At 41.5% G+C, this 22,527-nt stretch overlaps 1 protein-coding gene across 2 annotated transcripts; it reads left to right on the top strand.

The window, feature by feature from the left end:
- The first annotated feature begins 1,785 nt into the window (after window positions 1-1,785).
- On the top strand, window positions 1,786-21,458 carry slc13a5a (solute carrier family 13 member 5a). 2 transcript variants are annotated; one of them, XM_046410709.1, is made up of 13 exons: window positions 1,786-2,043; window positions 7,677-7,805; window positions 8,694-8,830; window positions 9,381-9,613; window positions 13,402-13,563; window positions 13,673-13,859; window positions 14,047-14,169; window positions 14,358-14,570; window positions 18,926-19,029; window positions 19,434-19,555; window positions 19,645-19,806; window positions 20,404-20,545; window positions 20,638-20,777. In XM_046410709.1, exons 1-12 carry the CDS (start codon window positions 1,930-1,932, stop codon window positions 20,539-20,541), a joined length of 1,824 nt encoding a protein of 607 aa, XP_046266665.1. In that variant the 5' UTR covers window positions 1,786-1,929; the 3' UTR covers window positions 20,542-20,545; window positions 20,638-20,777. The 2 variants fall into 2 exon arrangements, with proteins under 2 accessions (XP_046266665.1, XP_046266664.1); XM_046410708.1 differs by having other exon boundaries at window positions 1,787-2,043; window positions 20,408-20,545; window positions 20,638-21,458.
- Window positions 21,459-22,527: the final 1,069 nt, after the last annotated feature.

Genomic DNA, 22,527 nt, shown 5'->3' with positions numbered 1-22,527 from the left:
ACTGATTGAACACACACGTGATGTGCCGTGAAACACCCAGGAGCAATGGGCTACTATTGTCAGGCGCCCGGAGAGCAGATGGGGGTTTAGGTGCCTTGCTCAAGGGCACCTCAGCTGTTACAAATGGAGGGGGAGAGCATTGATTAATTACTCCATCCCCACCCAAGTTTTTTCCTGCCAGTTCAAGGGGGAATCAAACTGGCGACCCTCGGGTCACAAGCTGCTTCTCCAACCTCTAGGCCATGGCTGACCACATCAGTTTTAGGACAAAATACACCTATTATCTAACACTGGGATGTTCACAAGATAGTTTATGGGTGTCCTGATCAAAAGAAAAGGAAAGGAAAGTAGGCGCAGGCCCACGTGTGTCCACTGGGTGGCTGCAGAGGGCAAACAGAAGTTTCACTTCACTGGACTATAAGTGAAGAAGCAACAGGATCCACAAAGGAGAAAACCATATGTGACTTCAGAGTTTAGTATTTTATCTCCCATTTTGTTTCAGTTAAATGAGTCTGAACAAATTTTGTCAAGACCCAAAGCCAACCCTGAGCCCAGTAGAATAAATTCAATAATACAGTCAAAATGAAGAAATAACAACAACAATAATATAAAAGTATTATTGCTCATAGTTCTATCATCATTCATCCATCCATTTTCTACACCGCTTATCCGTCAGGGTCGCGGGGGAGCTGGAGCCTATCCCAGCTGACTACGGGCGAGAGGCGGGGTTCACCCTGGACTGGTCACCAGTCAATCGCAGGGCTGACACACAAAGACAAACAACCACACACTCTCACACTCACACCTAGGGGCAATTTAGAGTAGCCAATTAACCTAATGTGCATGTTTTTGGTATTGTGGGAGGAAGCCGGAGAACCCGGAGAAAACCCACGCAGGCACAGGGAGAACATGCAAACTCTACATAGAAGGGCCCAGACCGGGATTCGAACCTGGAACCCTCTTGCTATGAGGCGACAGTGCTAACCACTGCACCACCATTATTATTATTATTATTATGGGATTTGTAATGTGTAACTTGATACATTCTTCATCTTGTAAAGTTTCTTATGACTTTCACATTCATTCAACATCCTTGTTCTCGTTTCTGCTATTTGCTGCAGTTTTTTGTTAGGTTTGTGATGAATATGACTCCTGTTCAAAGTGTGTGTAACGTTTTTGACGGTAAGTTTATGTTACACTGAGCGTTTCAGCCATATGTTTTATCTGAAAAATAAAAACTGTAGGTTTTACCTTCAGTCTGACTATGAAAAGTCACTGACTCAGAGAAGTTGTGAGTTTATCAATCCACAGAGCGGACAGATGGTGTTGTTCGTAGTGGAGGTTTATTGTTGAGACCGTACAGACTTGTAAAACAATCTCTAAAATCACCCTGATGTCTTCAGACTGTTCTCCAGGACATGTAGAACATCAGGCTTCATGTTCATGTTCATGTCTGTCACATTCATGCTTATCAGATGTTTCTCCTCAGAATGCAAATCTGTTAAATCAGTGCAGGAATATAAAAGCTCAGTGTAACGTAAACAGGAGATCTGATTTCCTCTCCTGTGTTTGCCCTGTGGAGATAACGTGTGTGTGTGTGTGTGTGTGTGTGTGGTAATTCACATAAAGTTAATATTTATTTTGTCGACTGTGAAATGCATCACAAATGTGTTAGAATGAGACAAAGACAGACGGAGGGAGAGAGAGACAGAGAGACAGACAGATGGAGGGAGGGAGGGAAGGAGGGAGAGAGACAGACGGACAGACAAATGGAGGGAGAGACAGACAGATGGAGGGAGGGAGGGAGAGAAGTTGGGTTTCAAACTGAGTGCGTACAGTAAAGAGAGAGAAGAGTCTCTTTGATACAGTTCTCAGTCATTTAGACTGGCATCATCATCATTTTTTCCTTCACCACCATCATCATCATCCATGTCGGTTCTTCTTCTGCGAGTGAAAATGTTGCAGCAGGTCTGGAGGTTGAAGAGCATCGTCATCCTCATCTGCAGCCCATTCATCCTGTTGCCGCTCGCCGTCAGCACCACGGTGAGATCATTTCACTGACCAGTTCACTAACCAGTTTATCCAGCACAGACCAGTTCAACCTTATCTGACATTAACCAGTTTAAATCCAAATTTGTTCAAGTAGAAAAGTATTAACATCAAAATATACCTAAAGTACCAAAGGTAAAGTACTCATTCTGCAGTCAATCAGGATCGAGGACTCAGACCGTGAAGTTTTTCTGTTAGATACTGATGTATTAATGTGCTCAGTCTGGAGCTCAGTTAATTAACCCATAATCATATTTATTATCTGTAGGAACTGATTATATTTTATGTTAGTAATATGACTCTGCAGTGAGTAACTATACTAATTAAATGCAGAACTACAGTGCAGTATGTACTTCTATGTGTCAGACTTTTCTCCTTTAACAAACTCATCATTAATGAAACAACTTCAGGTAAGTTATGCAAATAAATAAAAGTCTAAATTCATCATGTGACCTGGTTATACAAAGTTGACACTCACCTGAGCTTCAGCTGTGATCACAGGTTGGCTTCTCTTTCAGTCTTTCATCTTTTTATTAAATTTACTGAAAAAGATGAATGGAAAAAAGATTGTCATCACTGTGTTCCTGTACAGCTGCTTTAATATCTTGTCTGTTTCTTTAATGTTTCCTCATTCTTAAACGGATCAGATTTACTTTTACTTACTTTTTTTTATTAACACATTTTTTATTAACACATTCATCAAATTTGTGCTGGGAGACAAAGCAAAACCTCAGACTCTCAGATCACTGACACCTGTGGTTTCCTCTTGATCTGTGCTGTCGGCTTACCTTCATTAATTCCCTTCATGGAAAAGCCCACTGATAATCTTTCTACCATTTGGGGTTTGATCATTATTGTTGAATCTCACAATAATGAATGTGTGTCATCAGCAAACATTTGACCCCCAGCTGTTGGCAAATCATTTATGCATTAGCTGAAAGGCAGAGATCCTAACATTCAACCCTGTGGGACACCACATTTATTTTAACATGTTGCTCTCTACATTGAAGACGTGATGCAAAGAATGGATTGTTTAAGTTTTGTTTTGTTCTGAAATGTGTCATGCATCATAGTGTCAGAAACCTTTGTAAGGTCTCAAATGCTTCCATTACATTTCACAATTTTTCAGCAAGATCCTCCACTGATTGAGTGAAATTGTTAATCAATTAATTTGGATTTACTGTACTATCAGTCCCAATCACTTTCCTTGACTAGACTTGAATTTGATAAGATTGTTTTCCAGAGAGTTACTGTTTATTTCAGATTATTTAATCAGTAGCAGTATGTAGTCTGTGTCATGCACAACTACTATATTTGTCAGACCCTTAAGGAGATGAGGACAAGGTCATTAATCAGTTAGCACGATTATTCAGCCAGGGTTAGGAGACTGTTTGTAAATTTTAACTGAACAGTCAATATTAAAGTCTTCAAAACATGGACATGTAGAGTGAAAATGTGATAGTTTGAGCAAATAATCTAAGTTAAAAAATAAAATATGATATGATGGTGGATAATATGGAGCCACAGTATAAAAATTCAGTTGAAAATATCTCTGAGAACAACATGCCACTTATCAGATGATCCTCCCTACAGTCATAAATCCTGCTTTTACTCAGTACATTTACTCAAGGGCAGTACTTGAGTAAAGTAGATCAGGTATCAACCAAACACAGTCAGATGAGTTTGAACTAACCCTTATCAGTTAACCATCATAGCTCCCCATTTCTACCGGTCAGCTGGTTTGCTAAACTGGATTATTGAAGTGGCCAAATTGGTTGTAGTTTGGAGCTTCTGGTTCTTGTTTGCACAGGCAGGTTATGTTCACAGCTTTCTGTCACTGATTAACAAACAGAGTTTAAAAGTCCAAAAGAAAACATGACAGCACTGAACATCTGAGTCCAGAGAAACGTTTAGAGAAATGTTTACACTGGATCATAATTAGTAATGCATTAATGTGTTCATCACATCTTGAATTTCCCTCAGGATCAATAAAGTATCTATCTATCTATCTATATATCCATCTATCACTTTAATGCTGCAGCTCATTTTAATGACTTTATATACATTTGAACTGGGAACATTGTTTTCAAGCAGTCAAATTAAAGAGTTTGGTCTAGACCTGCTCTAACTCCAAAGTGTCATGAGACAACTGTTGGCTGTGATTTGGCACTATATAAATAGAGTTCAGAAAGTCACTCAGTGTATCAACTGCCAACAGCACAGGACAAAAACACACCAACAAGTTTTTTCATTCATTTAGCCTCTAAAGAAGACACGACAGCCGACACAGATGATGCCAGGCTTACTCAATCAGCAGTCTGATTTCACACCTGGTGGCAGACATACCTGCAGAGTGGAAGTCAGATTTACAGGGACCCGGTCCAAACATCCACGTTAGTTGTGCAAACAACATTTATTACATTAAGAAACTGGTCCATTGACAGTTTAAGTGAATTTTGTGGAGTGAAAAGTACAACAAAAATGTAGTGGAGTAAAAGAAAAAAGTTCATAAAATGAAAATATTCAAGTACTTGTGTAAATGTACTTTCCATTTCATCACTGATTAAAAAAAATTCTAAAAGATGATCATATGAACATTTTCTGCTTCAGCTTCTGCTCCTCAGAAACTTTTCCCAGAAATCCACACTTGATGGACTCATAATCCCAGCAGGTGTGTGTGTGTCTACAGGTGTGTCTTTACATGAATGAAAGTAAAGATCAGCAGAGACGACGTGTTTGGATAGAGTTCTCCAGGCTCCAGGTTCCTGTCAGCAGCTCAGCTGCCTCTGACAAAAAAGCAGTATCTCCTTACCAGCTTATTTCACCTCATCGTGATGCAGTCCTGTCGGGTTCTCATGTGTTCCCCACACTAAACTGCACTTCATGTAACTCAAAATACTTTGGAGAAGGTGTCTTTGGTACTTGGATGACATGCTTTTCAAGGGCTCAAGGAGTCATCATTCCTCCAGGATGTCACACAGAAGTAAAACAAAATAGAAATACAAAAAAGAACAAACATATAAATATAGAATGAAAACCTAAAAAATAAAAATAAAAATATGCTAGGATATCCACAGTATATACACAGTCGAGCACAAGACAGACAAGAGGGACAAGACAATACAGTAAGACATTCAGGTGCGGTTGTTAAAGTGGGTGTAGTGCAGAGGTGTGAACTGTGTGCGTGTTTGTGTATGTGTGTGACTGTGACTGTGTCAGTCCTGTCCCGGGGAGTTTAGGAGTCCGATGGCTTGGGGAAAGAATTCATCTCAGTATGTAGTATGTATGTAGTGGTTAGTGCTCTTGATGATCTCCACTGAGGATCCGTTGATGGTCAGCGGAATGTGGTTCCCCAGTCTCTCCTCAAGTCAACAACCATCTCTTTTGTCTTGTCCACGTTCAGAGACAGGTTGTTGGTTCTGCACCAGGCTTCTAGTTGTTTCCTCTCTGTATGCAGACTCATCATTGTTGTTGCTCAATCATCAAACATCATTGTTTCTGATTAGATCCACCACAGTTGTGTCATCAGCAAACCTTATGATGGGGTTCAATGAGTCAACAGATTGAACAGCAGTTGACTGAGCACTCAGCCCTGTGGGGCCGCAGTGCTCAGTGTGGTGGTGCTGGAGATGCTGCTGCCGATTGTCTGAGGTCTCCCTGTCAGGAAGTCCAGAATCCAGTTGCAGAGGGAGGTCTTCAGGCCCAGCAGGCTCAGCTTGCCAATCAGATGTTGTGGGATGTTTGTGCTGAAGACTGAGCCGAAGTTCATGAACAGCATACGTCGGTATGTCTCTTTATTGTCCAGGTGGATAAGAGCCAGATGGAGGGTGGTGGCAATGGTATCGTCTGTGCAGCAGTTGGGACAATATGCGAATTGCAGGGGGTCCAGTGAGGGTGGCAGCAGGGTCTTGGTGTGCCTCATGGTGAGCCTTTCAGAGCATTTCATTATGAAGCAGGACACTGGAGTCTTCTTTGGTATGGGGATGATGGTAGTTGACTTTAAGCATGTGGGAATGATGGCACTGCTCAGGGAGATGTTGAAGACATCAGTGAAGACAGCTGCTAGCTGGTCTGCATGTCCCCTGAGCACTCTGCCAGGAATTTTGTCTGTATGGTCCAGCAGCTTTCTGTGAGAACCGGTTTGACACATTTGACAAGTGATCTGTCTGCTAGAATTAGCATAACAGAGACGTGGTTTGAGTGTCCGAGGTGGGGGCGGGGCTCCACACGATACACGATGTGCAATATACACCGGGATGTTTGTGTAAACAAGGTTCAGCGTGTTCACTTCTCTTGTTGCAAAGTCCACATGCTGATGGAATTTAGGGAGAACTGACTTGAGATTTGTAAAGTTGAAATCTCCAGTGACAACAAACTGTTCATCCTTTAAACCCACAAAGAGCTTTTCTAGTATTTAACCAAGACCTTCATCTTTTCGTTAGCAGTGATTAGACTGTTACCACAGGGTACAGGAAATGCCTGCCTGCAAGTTTGAGCACACGTGAAGTAAATAAAGACTGCAGGTTCGCCAGCTTTTGTTGTCCCTAAGTTGGGACCAATTAGTTTTGAAATCACAGGGAATACCAACATTTAAGTATATACTTAAGTAAGTGTTTTTCAGATGATTTGCTGTTGCACATTAGCAGTATTTCATGTCCTGCATTATTTTATAGTTTGAGGTGCTGTCATCACCATCATCATGTCTGCACAAATCAGTCGTTTTTTTCACAGGGGAAGGCTGTTATGTGAAATTGGACCGGTCACAGCTGGATTCTGGAATCCAGTAGGTAAATGAACAAGAACAGTCATGTGACCTGACAGACAGATGTGAGACCTGACATACGGTGAGATTTAGCCTGCGAGTCCACAGCATGAGTCTGTTTCAACAGTTTCTCCAAAAACAGATTTCATGTTTGTGCTTTTATAGATTATATAACAGGGTTCTGGTGTGAATCATCTGATCAGGGATCAGACAGAACAGCACAACAGCCACAGTGGATGCTGCGCTGTAACAAGTACTTCTACTACTGTGAAAACTTTAAGTACACTTTCTCTAATTATACTTTTACTGAAGGCAGCCCCATCACCCCGGACACTCACTCCTCTCCCTGCTGCCATAAATTAAATACTGTAAATACTGCACATTCTCACATTTTTACTTTTATTATTTTTATAAGGTTTCTGTTATTTTACTTACTTATTTTTTGGTAGCAGGGACAAAAAGAATTTCATTGCACATTGTACCGTGTATGATTGTGTGTGTGTGACAAATAAACCTATCTTGTATCTTGTCTCTTGTAAATTTTCACAAAGCAGAGTAATTTTACAGTGTGGCATTAGTACTTTTACTGCAGTACAGGATGTGAGTGCTTGCTACACCACTGCTGCTTCATTTTCCAGAAAGTCACACAACTTTAAATATATGTAAACAAATAGGAAGAAGCAGTTTCAGGTGGTTTTATGCAACATAAAGTTCTCCTTTGTGCAAACATTCAGATCATCTCCTTTTGCTGTTCATTCTGCTTTTATGGCACCAACTGGAGAAAAAGCTGCATCAGTTTCTTACCTTCATCAACACTCAGTCAGGTTTAATTTAAGGATTTCTGTGTGTGTGTGTGTGTGTGCAGGAGGCGGCCTGTGCTTATGTCATCGCCCTCATGGCAGTGTACTGGTGTACTGAGGTGTTGCCGCTGGCAGTGACAGCGCTGCTGCCAACCATCCTGTTTCCTGTCCTGGGCATCATGGAATCCAAAGACGTAAGTCAGGGGACGGACACACACACATTCCCCCAAAGCGCCAGGTAAATAAAAGAAAATAAAGAGGTAGCCTTCATTTTATTTTCAGTGTTTGATTTTTAGTTTAATATCAAACTGCATCTGCGTGTTCTGAACCATCCTCAGGATTTTCATTAATTCAGTTCAATTTATTTATATAGCACCAGATAACAACAACAGTTGTTTCATGACACTTTCCAATTAGAGCAGGTCTAGATCAAACTTTTTAATTTGATTACGACTCATTAATTTGCAAACAAATTTTCCAAGTTAAATTATTCCTTGATCAGTTATAACTATTTTTACTCCAGGGGTCTGATGGTTCCTCAGAGGACTGACTGACTGTCTGTTTTTTCTCTGTAAGGGAAGACAGCGAGTTTTACTGGACTGAATAAACATTGGCATCACAGTCAACAGTCAGTCAGCAGTCTGCAGAACAGGAAACAAAAAGGCTGAAGATGACGGAAAAGGAGTCACAAACACTGTGAGAGGCTGACTGATTAACCTGAAATAGTGAACTGACTCACCTCCGTAGTGGCTTTAACTAACTTGCGGTTTAAAGATTTAATCCAAAGTTAAAGCAGTAAAGTATCAGTGACAAATTCCTCCTAAAAAGAAAGAAAGAAAGAATTCACAATAGTCTCATACAATAGCCTTTAATACACCAGTTTGAAATCATATTTATTACTTTTATCACTTCTGTGACAGACAGACAGACTTTCCTCTTGGGAAATTATTCCTGTGTAACAAGATGATGGAGTAAATGGGTTGTTTAGTTGAACATTCACTCATCCTCACCCCTTTAATTTGCCTTCATTTTGTAGGTCCCAAAGACCTGCTGACAAGTAGTTTGTCCTTTGATTTGTCCAGGTGTGTATGCAGTACCTGAAGGACACCAACATGCTGTTTGTGGGGGGGCTGATGGTGGCTGTGGCTGTGGAGCACTGGAACCTCCACAAACGGATTGCACTCAGAGTTCTGCTGCTGGTGGGGGTCCGACCTGCCCTGTGAGTACGCTTCACTGTACAACAGGATTACAATACAAGTACTTACTGTAAGGCTCTTAATGAAACATACATTAAGAGGAAACCCCTGATGACCAAAGTCCTTAGGGCTCGTCCTGTGGAGACTAAGAATGTTGTCATCAAGATTTTTCATGTTGACCCAAAGTCGGACAAACTGCTGTCTCTGGAGCCACGCTAGCATGGGTACACAGTACCAACGAAACACACAATTTCAAGAACGTGTCAATGAAAAACAGTGTTTTATAGGTTCATATGTTATCTTAAGGTTCATATGCACACACCGTAATCACTCGATTTTGGAGGACAAAATCCACAGTCCTCATTCAAAAAATTATTTCTAGTCTAATACTCTGCCAAAGCTAATATGAGTCTTCATGGTCACGGTCATCTTGGAGCTAACTTCCCACAGACTTGTGTCAAAGTTCATTGGTCACACTGGTTGACTTTACACCTTAACTGGTTTTAAATCATCAGGGGTTCTGGTTCTCTAATCAATTGCTGAAGAGGTTTTTGATGTTGATCTGTCTCCCAGGCTGATGCTTGGGTTCATGGGAGTGACCGCCTTCCTGTCCATGTGGATCAGCAACACAGCCACCACTGCCATGATGGTTCCCATTGTCCAGGCCATCCTGGATCAGCTCAACTGCAACGCAGACCCTGAACCCTCCCTGCAGAACCAGAGGCAGAGTGTCATTGTGCACCGAGAACATGAGGAGAAAACTAGCAGCATCCCACAAACTGCTACTCCAAAGATGTTGGAGAAAGGTACGATAAGTGAAAGAAAGAGAGAGAGAGAGAAAGATAGACAGACAAAGAGAGAGAGGGAGAGGGGGGTGGAGCGTGAGAGAAGGAGCACAGAAGCAGAAATGCATTGCAGCAGTAATAATACTAGAAATACTGGAAATGCAGCTTGATAACTAAAGGCTCTCATTCCCAATATGCTTTTGAGGACGCTAGGAACCCCAAGTACCCCTGCATTTTGAGAACGCAAAGCTCTGGTGGGATAATAGGGAACTATAAACTCTTTAAGACAGGATGGCGCCTGACCGCTCAGGGCTTTATATGTGAGGAGGAGAATTTTAAAATCTATCCTGAATTTTACAGGTAGCCAATGTAGAGAAGCCAGTACAGGAGAAATATGATCTCTCATGCTGGTTCTTGGGAGTAATCTTGCTGCAGCGTTCTGGATTAGCTGGAGAGTCTTTACAGATTTATTAAGGGAGCCTGATAGAAGGGAGTTACAACAATCCAGCCTGGAGGTAATGAATGCATGGACTAATTTTTCTGCATCTCTCTGACTCAGAATGTGCCTTATTTTTTGCAATATTGCGAAGGTGAAAGAATGCAGTCTTTGAAATATTTGCTATGTGCGAGTTAAAGGACATGTCCTGGTCAAAGATAACTCCTAAATTCCTTACAGTGGAGCTTCAGGCCACGGCTAAGCCATCTAGCATTGCTATATCACTGGATAATTTGTTTCTAAGGTGTTCAGGGCACAGAACAATAAATTCAGTTTTGTCTCAATTTAGAAGTAAAAAATTGCAAGTCATCCAGTTTTTTATGTCTTTAAGACATACCTGAAGTTTGACTAGCTGATTTGTTTCTTCTGGTTTCATTGACAAGTACAATTGTGTGTCATCTGCATAACAATGAAAATGTATGGAGTGTTTCCTAATAATATCACTGATAGGGAGCATATAAAGGATGAATAACACTGGCCCAAGGACAGGACCTTGGGGAACTCTGTGACAAACTTTTGTGAGTGTGGATGATGTATAATTCCATCCATTTTCTATACCGCTTATCTGTCAGGGTCGTGGGGGTGCTGAAGCCTATCCCAGCTGACTACGGGCGAGAGGCGGGTTCACCCTGGACTGGTCACCAGTCAATCGCAGAGCTGACATACAAAGACAGACAACCACACACTCTCACACTCACACCTAGGGGCAATGTAGAGCAGCCAATTAACCTAATGTGCATGTTTTTGGTATTGGTAAAGGAAGCCGGAGAACCTGGAGAAAACCCACGCAGGCACAGGAAGAACATGCAAACTCCACATAGAAGGGCCCAGACCGGGATTCGAACCTGGAACCCTCTTGCTATGAGACGACAGTGCTAACCACTGCACCACCGTGCCGCCCATGATGTATAATTAACATGAACAAATTGAGATCGATCTGATAAATAAGACTGAAACCAGCTTAATGCAGTTCCTTTAATGCCAATTAGGTGTTCCAATCTGTGCAGTAATATAGAGTGGTCAATGGTGTCAAATGCAGCACTAAGGTCTAACAGTACAAGGACAGAGATAAATCCCTTGTCTGATGCCATTAGGAGGTCATTTGTGACTTTGACCAATGCTGTTTCTGTGCTATGATGAGCTCTAAAGCCAGATTGAAAATTCTCAAATAAGGTATTATTACGAAGAAAGTCACATAGCTGATTGGCGTCTGTTCTTTCAAGGATCTTGAAAAGAAATGGAAGATTAGATATTGGTTTATAGTTGCTTAAAACCTCTGGATCAAGTGTGTGTTTTTAAGGAGAGGTTTGACTACAGCTATTTTAAAGGACTGGGGTACATAGCCTGTTATTAGGGACAGATTGATCATGTCTAATAGACAGGTGCTAAGTAAGGGTAAAGCTTCTTTGAGTAACTTAGTAGGGATGTGGTCTAAGAGGAATGTTGTTGGCTTGGATGAATATATAAGTGAATATTACTGATGAGGATCAATAGGAGAAAAACAGTGAAGATGATTATCTGTTTCTACTGTTGTTTCTAAGGTTCCAGTGTTTGGATGTTGATCAGTACCAGCTGAGGTCAGTAGGTGCTGAATTTTGTCTCTAATGTTTAAGATCTTGTCGTTAAAAAAGGTTGTAAAGTCATTGCTGCTGAGGGTCACAGGGACATAAGGCTCGATAGCACTATGGCTCTCTGTCAGCCTGGCTACAGTGCTGAAGAGAAACCTGGGATTATGCTTGTTATCCTCAATTAATTTCGAGTAACAGGCTGCTCTGGCAGTCAGTAGGACCTTCCTATATAATCTAAGTGTCAAGTAGGTCAGTGTCGCTGACGCAGAAAAGGTTGAGCCCTGATGTAGAGTCAAAAAAAGCAGTGATGCGAGGCAGAGGTCTGAACAAAATCTTTAATTAATTAAAGCAAAACTCAAAAAAACACACACACACCTTCAGTAGCGTGGGATCTATGAAGAAAATCTGTGGCATAACTTCCTGGCTTAACATGTCATGGCGAATAGAAAAAAACAGATCCTGGCATAACATGAAGACATTCAAAAATAACACTCTGACCCAGGTACCTGGGAAGACAAGGACTAAATAGACACGACAATGAGACACAGGTGACACACATTAGGTGGGAGAAAGCAATCGAGAAAACCAAAAGCAAAGCTACATGAAAACAGGGCACACAGGGGAAGAGACGCTTTCAAAATAAAACAGGACATGACATAACCCTTGAACATAAAACATGGAAACACATGACAAGACAAACATGAAACATGGCACATGGACTGAAATCAAAAGACAAAGCATAACAAAAAAACACCAGGCATGATACTAAGACTGTACTGCCAGATTGAGTGAAATTCAATAAGCGTGGAGGAACGCCATTTCCTTTCAAGTTTTCAGGTATTTTGCTTTAATTTGCAAAGCTCTGTATTATACCAGGGTGCAAGTCTATTTTGCTTTATGCGTTTCTTTTTTAGCGGGGCAACAGAGTCTATCGTTGTCCTTAATGAGCTTGCAGCACTGTCCACGAAATGGTTGATTTGAGAGGGATTATTGTATTGTTCACTCGTATGGGGACATGATACTGAAGTAAATGACAATAGAACTGCTTCTTTAAATTTAGCCACAGCACTGTCAGACAGATATCTAGTGTAGGAGTTTTTTCTTGGTGGTATGAAGTCAAATAGTACAAACTAAAAAGTTATTAAGCAATGGTCAGATAAAAAAGGATTTTGTTCAAAGAGTATTAAATGTTCTACTTCAATGCCATATGTCAGAACAAGGTCAAGAGTGTGACTGAAGCAGTGAGTGGGTTTATGTACACACTGACAGAAGCCAATTGAATCTAATAGTGAAATAAATGCTGCGCAAAGGTGATCGTTACCATCGTCCACGTGGATGTTGAAATCGCCCATAATAATTACTTTATTAGTTTTAAGGATGTGACTCTATAGGAACTCTGAAAATTCCAGTGGAAATTCAGAGTATGGGCCAGGAGCGCGGTACAATACAGCAATAAAAAGTGGTTGTACTGTTTTCCAGGTAGGATGTGAGAGACTAAGAATAAGGCTTTCGAATGAATGTTAGTTGACTTTGGACTTTGGATTGAATGATAGGAACAACTTTACAAAGCAACAAAGCACAAATGCAGTATTTCAAAACCAACATCAAATATCAAAAGATGACCAGAGTCAGAAGCTCCAGTCTTCTCTCCGTCATGTCATTTGGCTCACTCACGCTGAAAGCCTGTGGATTATTAAGAGACTAAAGAGACGACGGACACTGAACTTCTGAATGTTCATTTCCAGGTCTGAACGGGCTCATGTTACCACAAGGCAATTCAGAGAAGATCAGCAACCCCCCAGACAACATGTACCCTGAGCACCAAGTACTGTCACAGGGTCAGGTGGACAAAGTCAAACCTACACCACAGGACAAACCCCCATCAGACAGCACCAGCCACGGTCCTGGTGAGTCCACCATCTGTCAGTTTAGGAAAGATGCAGGATGTGTAACACAATCACGATTGGAAGTGTGGAAATCTGTCCTTTAACTGTCTCCACAAACTGTGTGTGGTAGTGGTGGTGTGTATGGAGAACACCTCCTGTCAGATAGAGAAGGAGCAGCTCAGTGATGAAGAGGAGAAGAGGAGGAGGACGATGAGTAAAGGCCTCCTGCTATGTGTGTGCTATGCTGCCAGCATCGGAGGGATCGCTACTCTGACAGGAACCGGACCGAACCTGATTCTGGTCGGGCAGATGAACCAGTGAGTGCTAAAACATGACTGCTCCAAAAACAAACAGAATTTTTTTTTTTTATCAATCAATCATCAGTGTTTTCTGAAATGAACTGAATTCTTCTGCAGCAGCAGAAGCCACCAGGACTCACATTTGTTCATTCAAAAACTTAAAATCTGTAAGCTGTTGTGACTTCACGTCTGCTCTTTCTCATAGACTTTTTCCTCAGAACGGTGACGTGATCAACTTTGCGTCCTGGTTTGCGTTCGCCTTCCCCACCATGATACTGATGCTGATCCTAGCCTGGTTCTGGCTCCAGTTTCTCTATATTGGCTGCAAGTGAGTTGCTTGACAGAAAGCACTCAGTTTCACCCTGACCTTCCTGTGCATCGTAGTAAAGTTCCAAAACCTCAGATGTTACTGATTACTGTGTGATCGTTTACATGCAGATGGCATTATCACATTAAAGCTGTGGTTTTGTAATTTAATTTGTGGTAAATGTACATTTTGATCTTCATTCCTTGTAGCCTACGGAGGACGTGGGGTTGCAGGACAGTCCAGTCAGAGAAGGAGCAAAGGGCGTATGAAGTGATCAGGGATGAACATCGGCGTTTGGGCCCAATGAGTTACGCAGAGGTCAGCGTTCTCGCACTTTTCATCCTCATGGTGGTGCTGTGGTTCACACGAGACCCGCGTTTCATGGATGGTTGGGCCACTCACGTTTTCAATGCCAAGGCCGAGTGAGTACCTAAAAGCTCAGCTCGGGGCTTAACAAACTAAGCAAAAACTTTCTATGTTTCTGACTTCCTTCTTTGTTTAGATCAGTAAACAGAGTCACATCTTCAGAAATGGGTTAAAAAAATGGGTTTTATATCACAGCAGACTTTTTCATCTACTTTGTCAGAAAATTCTTTAAGGATCCTTGAGATACCTTCACAACAGCAAGATGTTTTGCTGAACATACACTGCTGTGACTTGAATGTTATGGTTATAAAAGAGAAGCACCAGCTGGGCCAAGTCTGAGTCAGTAATAAAATGGGATATAAATAAAACTCTTCATGGATTAACACAAACTGTGGACATAATAATCGGACTATAGTTTTCTGTTTTCCACTGACGTAAACGTTTCCTCCGTATGTTTCTGTGGACACAGTGTGCACTGCAGTAGATTCAATCATTAGACTGAAAGCTTCTTTAAACTGCAGTCTGGAGTTCTTGTTTAACAGAAACGCTGCCGTGAATAAATCTGTCACATCTGTGTGAGTCAGTCAGTGCTGATCCTGCATTAATGGAAAGTGGAAAAAAAGATTCAGAAGCCTGACTGACCCCAGATGCAGGTTAACACAGACCTGGGGGCAAAATCCATGAACACACAGGAACCAGAGGTGAAGAACAAACAGAACGAACGTGTCCTGAGAACAAACAGTAAACTTTAGTGAGCTGAGCCAAAAACGATCGCTATATGAACTGCACTCTTCAGCAGAGGCTGTCATTATTATAAGATAAGATAAGATAAGATTTTCGTTTCGGTCCCACAATGGGGAAATTCACATTGTTACAGCAGAGGGGTTAGGGTTAGGGTTAGGGTTAGTGAATAGTGAATAGTGAAAAACAGAGCTAGGCATCGATAAAAAACAATTTACAATTTCCATAATTGTAGGAAAAAAGAAGAGAAGAGCTATACTGAGTGAATGAAACGTACCACAGGTTCACAGTCTTCACATCTTCTTTAAGACTTTTTTATAACTCTGAGTCATCTCCACTGAAAAAAAGTTTTACTGTAAATGACAGAATCACATTTTTTGATCAACCAACAGCAGAATCAGAGCTGAATTAAGTAACTTTAATTTGAGCAATAAAATCATTTTCAGGTTAGAGTGTACGCCGCCTCTCGCCTGTAATCAACTGGGATAGGCTCCAGCCCCCTGTGACCCTGACAGATAAGCGGTATAGAAAATTAATTCATGAAACAGATGTGACAGATTTATTCACGGCAGATTTCATGAAACATTTTCAAGTGTGAACAGATTCCAAGCTCAATGTTACTGTAACCAATAATGTGGGAAGTGTTTAGACGTTACCATTCAGATTCTGCACGTCTGCGATCCAAAACCAGACCACAAGCAGTAATTTATTGAAATCAGCTGAGAACAGGAAAGACGCCCACTACAACTGCAGTTCTCACCAGCCACCATGTACCAGCAGGTGTATGCTGTCCTCAGGGGGCAGTAATGAGCCAGTGGCAACCACCATGAGGTGAAAACAAACTTGAACAAGTGACTCAAAGATGACATTTGATCTTTTCATAGAATATTTTTGGTTTCTAGCTTTCCTATTGAAACTTTCAGGGACCATCTCCCACATGCTGGATGAGACCTCCTTAAAAGAGGCTGCAGCAGCTGTGACATGTAAAAGTGGAAATCCTTTTGTTCTGCTGAGTTCATTGTCACTTTGTAAACTAAGCAGACACATCACCATTCATACACCTCAGTGTTAGGTTCAGTTTATTAGTCATCCAGGCTGTCAGGAACATGTTGATTAAGAGCTGGTATTTGAAAACATCTCATCCACACATCCAGACCTGTTTCTGTCCATATTTTTCATGGATCTTGTAAGAAGATGACGCCTTTATCCTTAACTACTTATATATATAGCACTGATTGATTTTCACGACACTAGAAACTGTTTGATTGACTAAACAACTGAGAGATATGAGATACCTCATACCACACCTCACCAGGACAAGATGGTCTGAGGTCATTTCCAATCAAGTTGGCCATAGGAAATCTCAGTCTTCGTCTCAGCGGGCTCCACCCCCTCACCTGTCACCTGCTTTCACATCAACACACACTCATTCATCAGCTGCCAGCTGGGTCACACAAAGCATTGATCTGTTTGTCCTGACAGGTCATGTTTTTATTCAACACATCGACTTGGAAATTAAAGAAAATTCTCAGAAGAGAGAAAAATCAATAATTTCTGTCCTGTCCTGGTAAATCCTTTTAAGTCCACATCATGTTTTCAGTTCAGTGAAAAGTCTGAGGAGTTTGTGATATGCAGACACTGACTGATAATTACTTTCTAAATAGGCACAGAATTCACATCGGAGTATTTGTATCGTTGGTTTTTTACCTTTTTTAGATCTCAGTTTTTAGTTAACAAAAACTCTGTTTTTGTTCTTGTCATCAAAAAAAATCACAAAGATTTTAATCTGTTTTAGTTACCAACAACTGAATTGACATAAGCCTTGAGTCTGAACTGTTTTGGTCAAACTCGAGCAAACGTCTTCCAGATTACAATCCACCACGCAGATTTTATTCTAAAAGAATTTGTCAGGATCAGCAATGCAAGTGCAAACTGCTGCTACAAGCTAACATCAGCATCTGGTAGATGATGCTTCAGCTCGCTCTCATTGGCTACTGCAGTTTTCTGCTCAGTTTTTCACTGCTGTTCAAGGCATACATTTTAAAAACATTTTATTTGCAATTCAACTTGAAGATTATGTAAGTAAACCTCTCACACTAAAGGATCATCCTAACAACCCTAACCCTCTAACACCCCTTCACTCTCTCATGTTCTCCTGTTTTCTACTCTTGCACTTTTACTTATGTTTTAGCTCTTATTGCTTTAGTCTAATTCTGCTGTACTGAAACTTGTGATTCAGTAATGTAAATGAAGTAGGACCAAACCAGTCTGAAGTCAGGAACTCAAACCCTACATCAGCCCTATTAGCCTTGAATGTCAGGCTAGCTTTAGCATAAAGAGGCTACTGTGAATGAAGCAGTGTGAGGTAGTTGAAGAGGTGTCATGAGCATTATCACAATGATAATGCAAGCAATTGTAATGTTTATCACGTGCACCATCTTAGTTTAGCATGTTAGCATTAGCTAATATAAATATACACAAGGTGCTGAGGCTGATGTGATCATCAGTCCTGCGGGTGTTTAGACCAAAGTGCTGGACACATTAAAACGTTGGCATGATGGTGCATTAAATGAAAAGTCAGAGGATCACCAGAATTACTACGGTTCATCCAGAGGGAAACATGAATATCTGAACCACATTTCATCACAGTCCATCCAACAGCTGTTGACATGTGTCAGCAGGGAACAAAGAGGTCGAGCGACTAACTTTACCATCTCTATAGCCAGGATGTTAGGATGACTAACCATACCGATGATTGGAACATGTTACTGCCTGGATTTTCAGTTTTAGTTGTGCATATCGAGTACATGAGTAAACAATTAGGGTCCCAACTCAAAGTCTCTATTTGTTAGATGTTGTAAAATAGGCGGGAGCCAGACGCAGCCTATGAGTGACTTGTATTTGGTCTTACTGAAGACTGAACGATGACTGGAGACAGATGGAAAACTATTTACACTCCAACAAGCATCACAGCATCAGATTGTACCCTACACACTAAAGACAAAAGCCAGATGTTGGTGGGTGTTAGAGGTATTGGTCTGAGGTGCAGCTCAGTGTGACGTTTCTTTGTCCTAATCATGAGAAACAAGGAGTTAAAGGCAGCAGGACAGATTCATGATCTCTTGGCCTGGTTTTTAGGTGAGGTGGGACCATCACTCACCTTGGACCTGCAGTTTGTGCAAAGAGAAGATTTCAACATGTTTCCTGTTTACACAGATTGATAGTGAAGCTCAGACGCAACTGGACAAACTTCAGCTGATGTCAATCACTGACAAGAAAATGATTCAGCTTTTACGTCATTTATCTGTTCTGCCTCACTGTCACGTGCACAAGCTGCAGACAGCAGATACACTGAGGAGGTGGAGACCAAACATAGAGCTAACAGAGAGGGATGCTGCCAGTGGCCACGGACTAAGACCCACCAGGAGACACAAACAAACTCCACCCGAACTATCAGGTCCATCTGGGACAGCTGGTGGCGGACGTGCTCAGCTATTTGATAACATGTTCAACATAACTTAAAAGATGTGTTCACTGCCTGTTTCTGCTAAAAACACATGGACAGAAAATACAACAAGGGAAGTGATGTTTTATGAATGACATGAACAGTCAGATGACGGCACAACCTGTTAATCCGATCACGTCTTCTTCTCTCTGTTTGTCTGTGCAGGTTCGTCACTGATGCCACCGTCTCTCTGTTTGTGGCTGTTTTGCTGTTTGTTCTTCCCTCTGAGCCACCACACTTCCTCTGCTTCTGGAGGAGCTCAAACACAGGTAACACACAGGAAGCACACACACAGGTAAAACATAGGTAACACACAGACACACACAGGTAACGTGTTTATGGACTGACACTGTGGGTAACATTCAGGCTGTGGGTCTGAACGAGGGTTCTGAGGGTTCTGCTGCTTCCATTTGTATGACCCACAATACTCATTTAGCACTTAAAACTACAACTCCCAGAAGGCAGAACTTTGACCACATGATGTGCACAGGTGTACTGCATCTAATGACTAGAATGGATTATTTGGTTTGGTTACGAGCCTGTCCACTGTTGAGTTGAGTTTGCTGTGATGAAGGTCTGACAGACCGAAAGCTCGTGTTACAGTGAAGTGAAACTCCACATCAGTAATCGCTGACCACACCTGTGTAATTTAAAACATTTCTCATCCAATCAGAGTCACTGGTGTCACGAGGCCCAGCTCCACCTCTGCTCAGCTGGCAGGTGACTCAGAAGAAGATGCCCTGGAACATTGTCCTCCTGCTAGGTGGAGGCTTTGCTCTGGCCAAAGGCAGTGAGGTGTGTGTGTGTGTGTGCTCCTTTTGAATCTAAAGTTCAGCAGAGTCTTCAGTTCGTATCGTACTTGCTGATGCCGTTTTGTCCCGTAGGAGTCGGGTTTGTCCCGCTGGCTCGGCACTCAGATGACGCCGCTCCACTCCATCCCTCCCTGGGCCATCGCCGTCATCCTCTGCCTCCTGATTGCCACCTTCACTGAGTGTGCAAGCAACGTTGCCACGGCAACACTCTTCCTCCCAATCCTGGCCTCCATGGTATGAAAAAACACACTCATCCACATGTGGCACAGACAGCATGTTCACATCTGTTCACTGCAGATGTTTGACCTTAACAGAAAAATCAGTAAAGCAGAAGAAACTGAAGTTAAGGAGCAGATGAGAAGAGAACAGAAAAAGAAAAGAAACATTTGATCAGAAAAATTTATTTATTATGTTTCATTTGTTTATCTCGTGCCGTCCACAGCTTCATACAGTGGTCAACATCCACCCGACCACCTCTTCATGTGGCTTTAACAGAGGCTGAACGCTCACACAAATTGTCCTGACTGTCCCTCAGCAGTCTAGCATTCGTCTTCCCACTGAGTCTCCTCAGATGGACTCTGTGAAAACAGTAGTGCTGATTGTTGCTGCCAACAACAGACAGACAAGACAGACAATAACCTTAACAGCAGATGGTGAGATGGGCAGGACTTTCACCTGCAGATGGTGCTGTGTTGCATGGTGACATAGAAGTAAAGTCTGGACGACTGATGAGGCGTGTGTAGTCTGGGCTTTGTAACTTTGTGAATGGACACAAAACACTCGTTATTGACATATACTGAAGGACAACTGTCTTTTTGTGTGTGTCCTGAGCCAGTCACAGTCCATAAGCCTGAACCCTCTGTACGTGATGATCCCCTGCACCCTCAGCGCCTCATTCGCCTTCATGCTGCCAGTGGCCACACCCCCCAACGCCATCGTCTTCTCCTACGGTTTCCTCAAAGTGTCTGACATGGTGAGTCCTGCTTTTGTTAGGATGGGGGAAAGAGACTTTTCAGACCAGCCATGAAGTCATGATAACATCTTCCTCCATTGCAACCCCTACAGGCAAAGTCAGGTGTGGTGATGAACATCATTGGCATTGGTTGCATCAGTCTGGCCATCAACAGTTGGGGTCGCGTCATGTTTGGCCTGGACTCCTTCCCATCATGGGCCAACACCACTGCACCTGTGTAGGAGCAGCAGCCTTCATAACTCAACTATGAGGGTTTGGATTAAATTTCCCAGCAGGAAATTTGTTTGTTATGTCCACACTGCAGTTCGGGCTGCTAGTTCTGAGCCACCAGAAACTTCGTCTTGAAGTTGGGACCTTCTCACCAGTTTGATTTTTGTTTGTTTTTTGTTTGTTTGTTTGTTTGGTTTGTCAGGCATTAATAGTTTAAAATAAATAATTAGTGTTAAAACTCCAAAGCTGCAGTTTAATGCATACCAACAGTACATGGTGGTAGCGTTCAGATAATACTGATGCCATAATGTCATAAGTGCCAAGTCTCAATAAAACAGATAATGTCTTTCCTAAAATGTCTTCCTCAGTAAAATCAGCTTCAAGTCCACATCTTCATCTGTCCAACAACAACAGAGCCATGTCAAACTCGTCACTGCACTGATTAATTTTGCTGATTTTCAGTCAGTGTTAAGTTGGTGTCAGTAAGACTCAATACGTCCTGCAGGGGTTTTAAATTAAAGTTAACATTAGGGATTACACCTTTCCACTGGGAGGCTTGTAATTCAAAACCTGTCTACAGCAGATTTAGATGGCAGTGATGTAAAACTATCCATTTTGCATTTTCTGTTTAATTCCTCCAGTTTTAAAGTTAATTTATTTAATTTAAAAACCATTTATTTATATATCTGACCTTTTGCAGATAATAGAACAAGCTGTAAGCACAACACTCACATATTATCGCTTTATAAAGTATAGCTACAAGAGAACAGAATGGCTTTTATTATCATTGCACAGCTGTACACTGAAATTTTCAGTGAGACAACAGATAAAGTGTAAGATAAAATGATTTTTTTTTAAAAAAAAACTCACAACAACAACAACTCACTAATATCAAGTGATAACAGTATAAATAGATAAATATATACAGTATAAGTAGTTGTGGCTAACACGTTATCACACTGACACCAGTCGCTTGTGAAAATAATAATCATAGATATGACTGATAGAACCATCTCTTTTAGTGTCTTCACTGATCATTATTTGTTTTTAGGCAGTAGCTTTATTTACAAATATTATTTAGGATCTGACTCCAGGTCAGAACAAACTGATCTGAGGGATCTTGAGGGAACTTTTCTGACCTGATGAGATAACAGAAGAATAAAAACTCTTATCCCTGTGAATTGGAACTGTCTTGTTTGAAAGTATACTGTAAGCTTTGTATTGTTGTCTATTTACACAATTTTTTATTTGGTAACATGTAAGTGAGTGAATGTGTGTTGTAAATATGGAACCTCCACAGTTTTGTACCATCTTGTTACTAACATTTCATGTTAATAAAAGCTCATCTATAAAGAAATATGTGACCACAGACCATTGACTGTATAACTAAAGCAGTAATACTAAGACAAGGCTTTTCTATCAGTTTATACCATTATTAATTACTCAAATTATCCACGTTGGACATGAAAATATTCTGGCTGTTCACTGTTTTCCCTGCTGCTTCTCTGATGTCCGCCTTTTCACTCCTCTCCCATTATGTTCACATTGAACTCTGTGAGTTCAACTCAGTGACAAGTTTGGATGAAGTTTGTAAATTATTGTTTTCTTGGTTTGGTATGTGGCAGGAGTGAAAGAGGCTGTTTCTGGTTAAATCAACCAACTTGCGGCTCCTGCGTTCACTGTTCACGGCCCTGCCTGCCCACCAGGAGCCTCCATCAGCCTCCATCAGCTCTCCCCTGACTGAACATTCCCTATCTATCCCACATCTCATG

Source organism: Scatophagus argus, chromosome 14, assembly GCF_020382885.2.
Source record: "Scatophagus argus isolate fScaArg1 chromosome 14, fScaArg1.pri, whole genome shotgun sequence".
Taxonomy (NCBI): Eukaryota; Metazoa; Chordata; class Actinopteri; family Scatophagidae; genus Scatophagus; species Scatophagus argus.
Note: the sequence above shows the minus strand (reverse complement) of the source record. Positions and strands in the feature narration are given on the sequence as shown.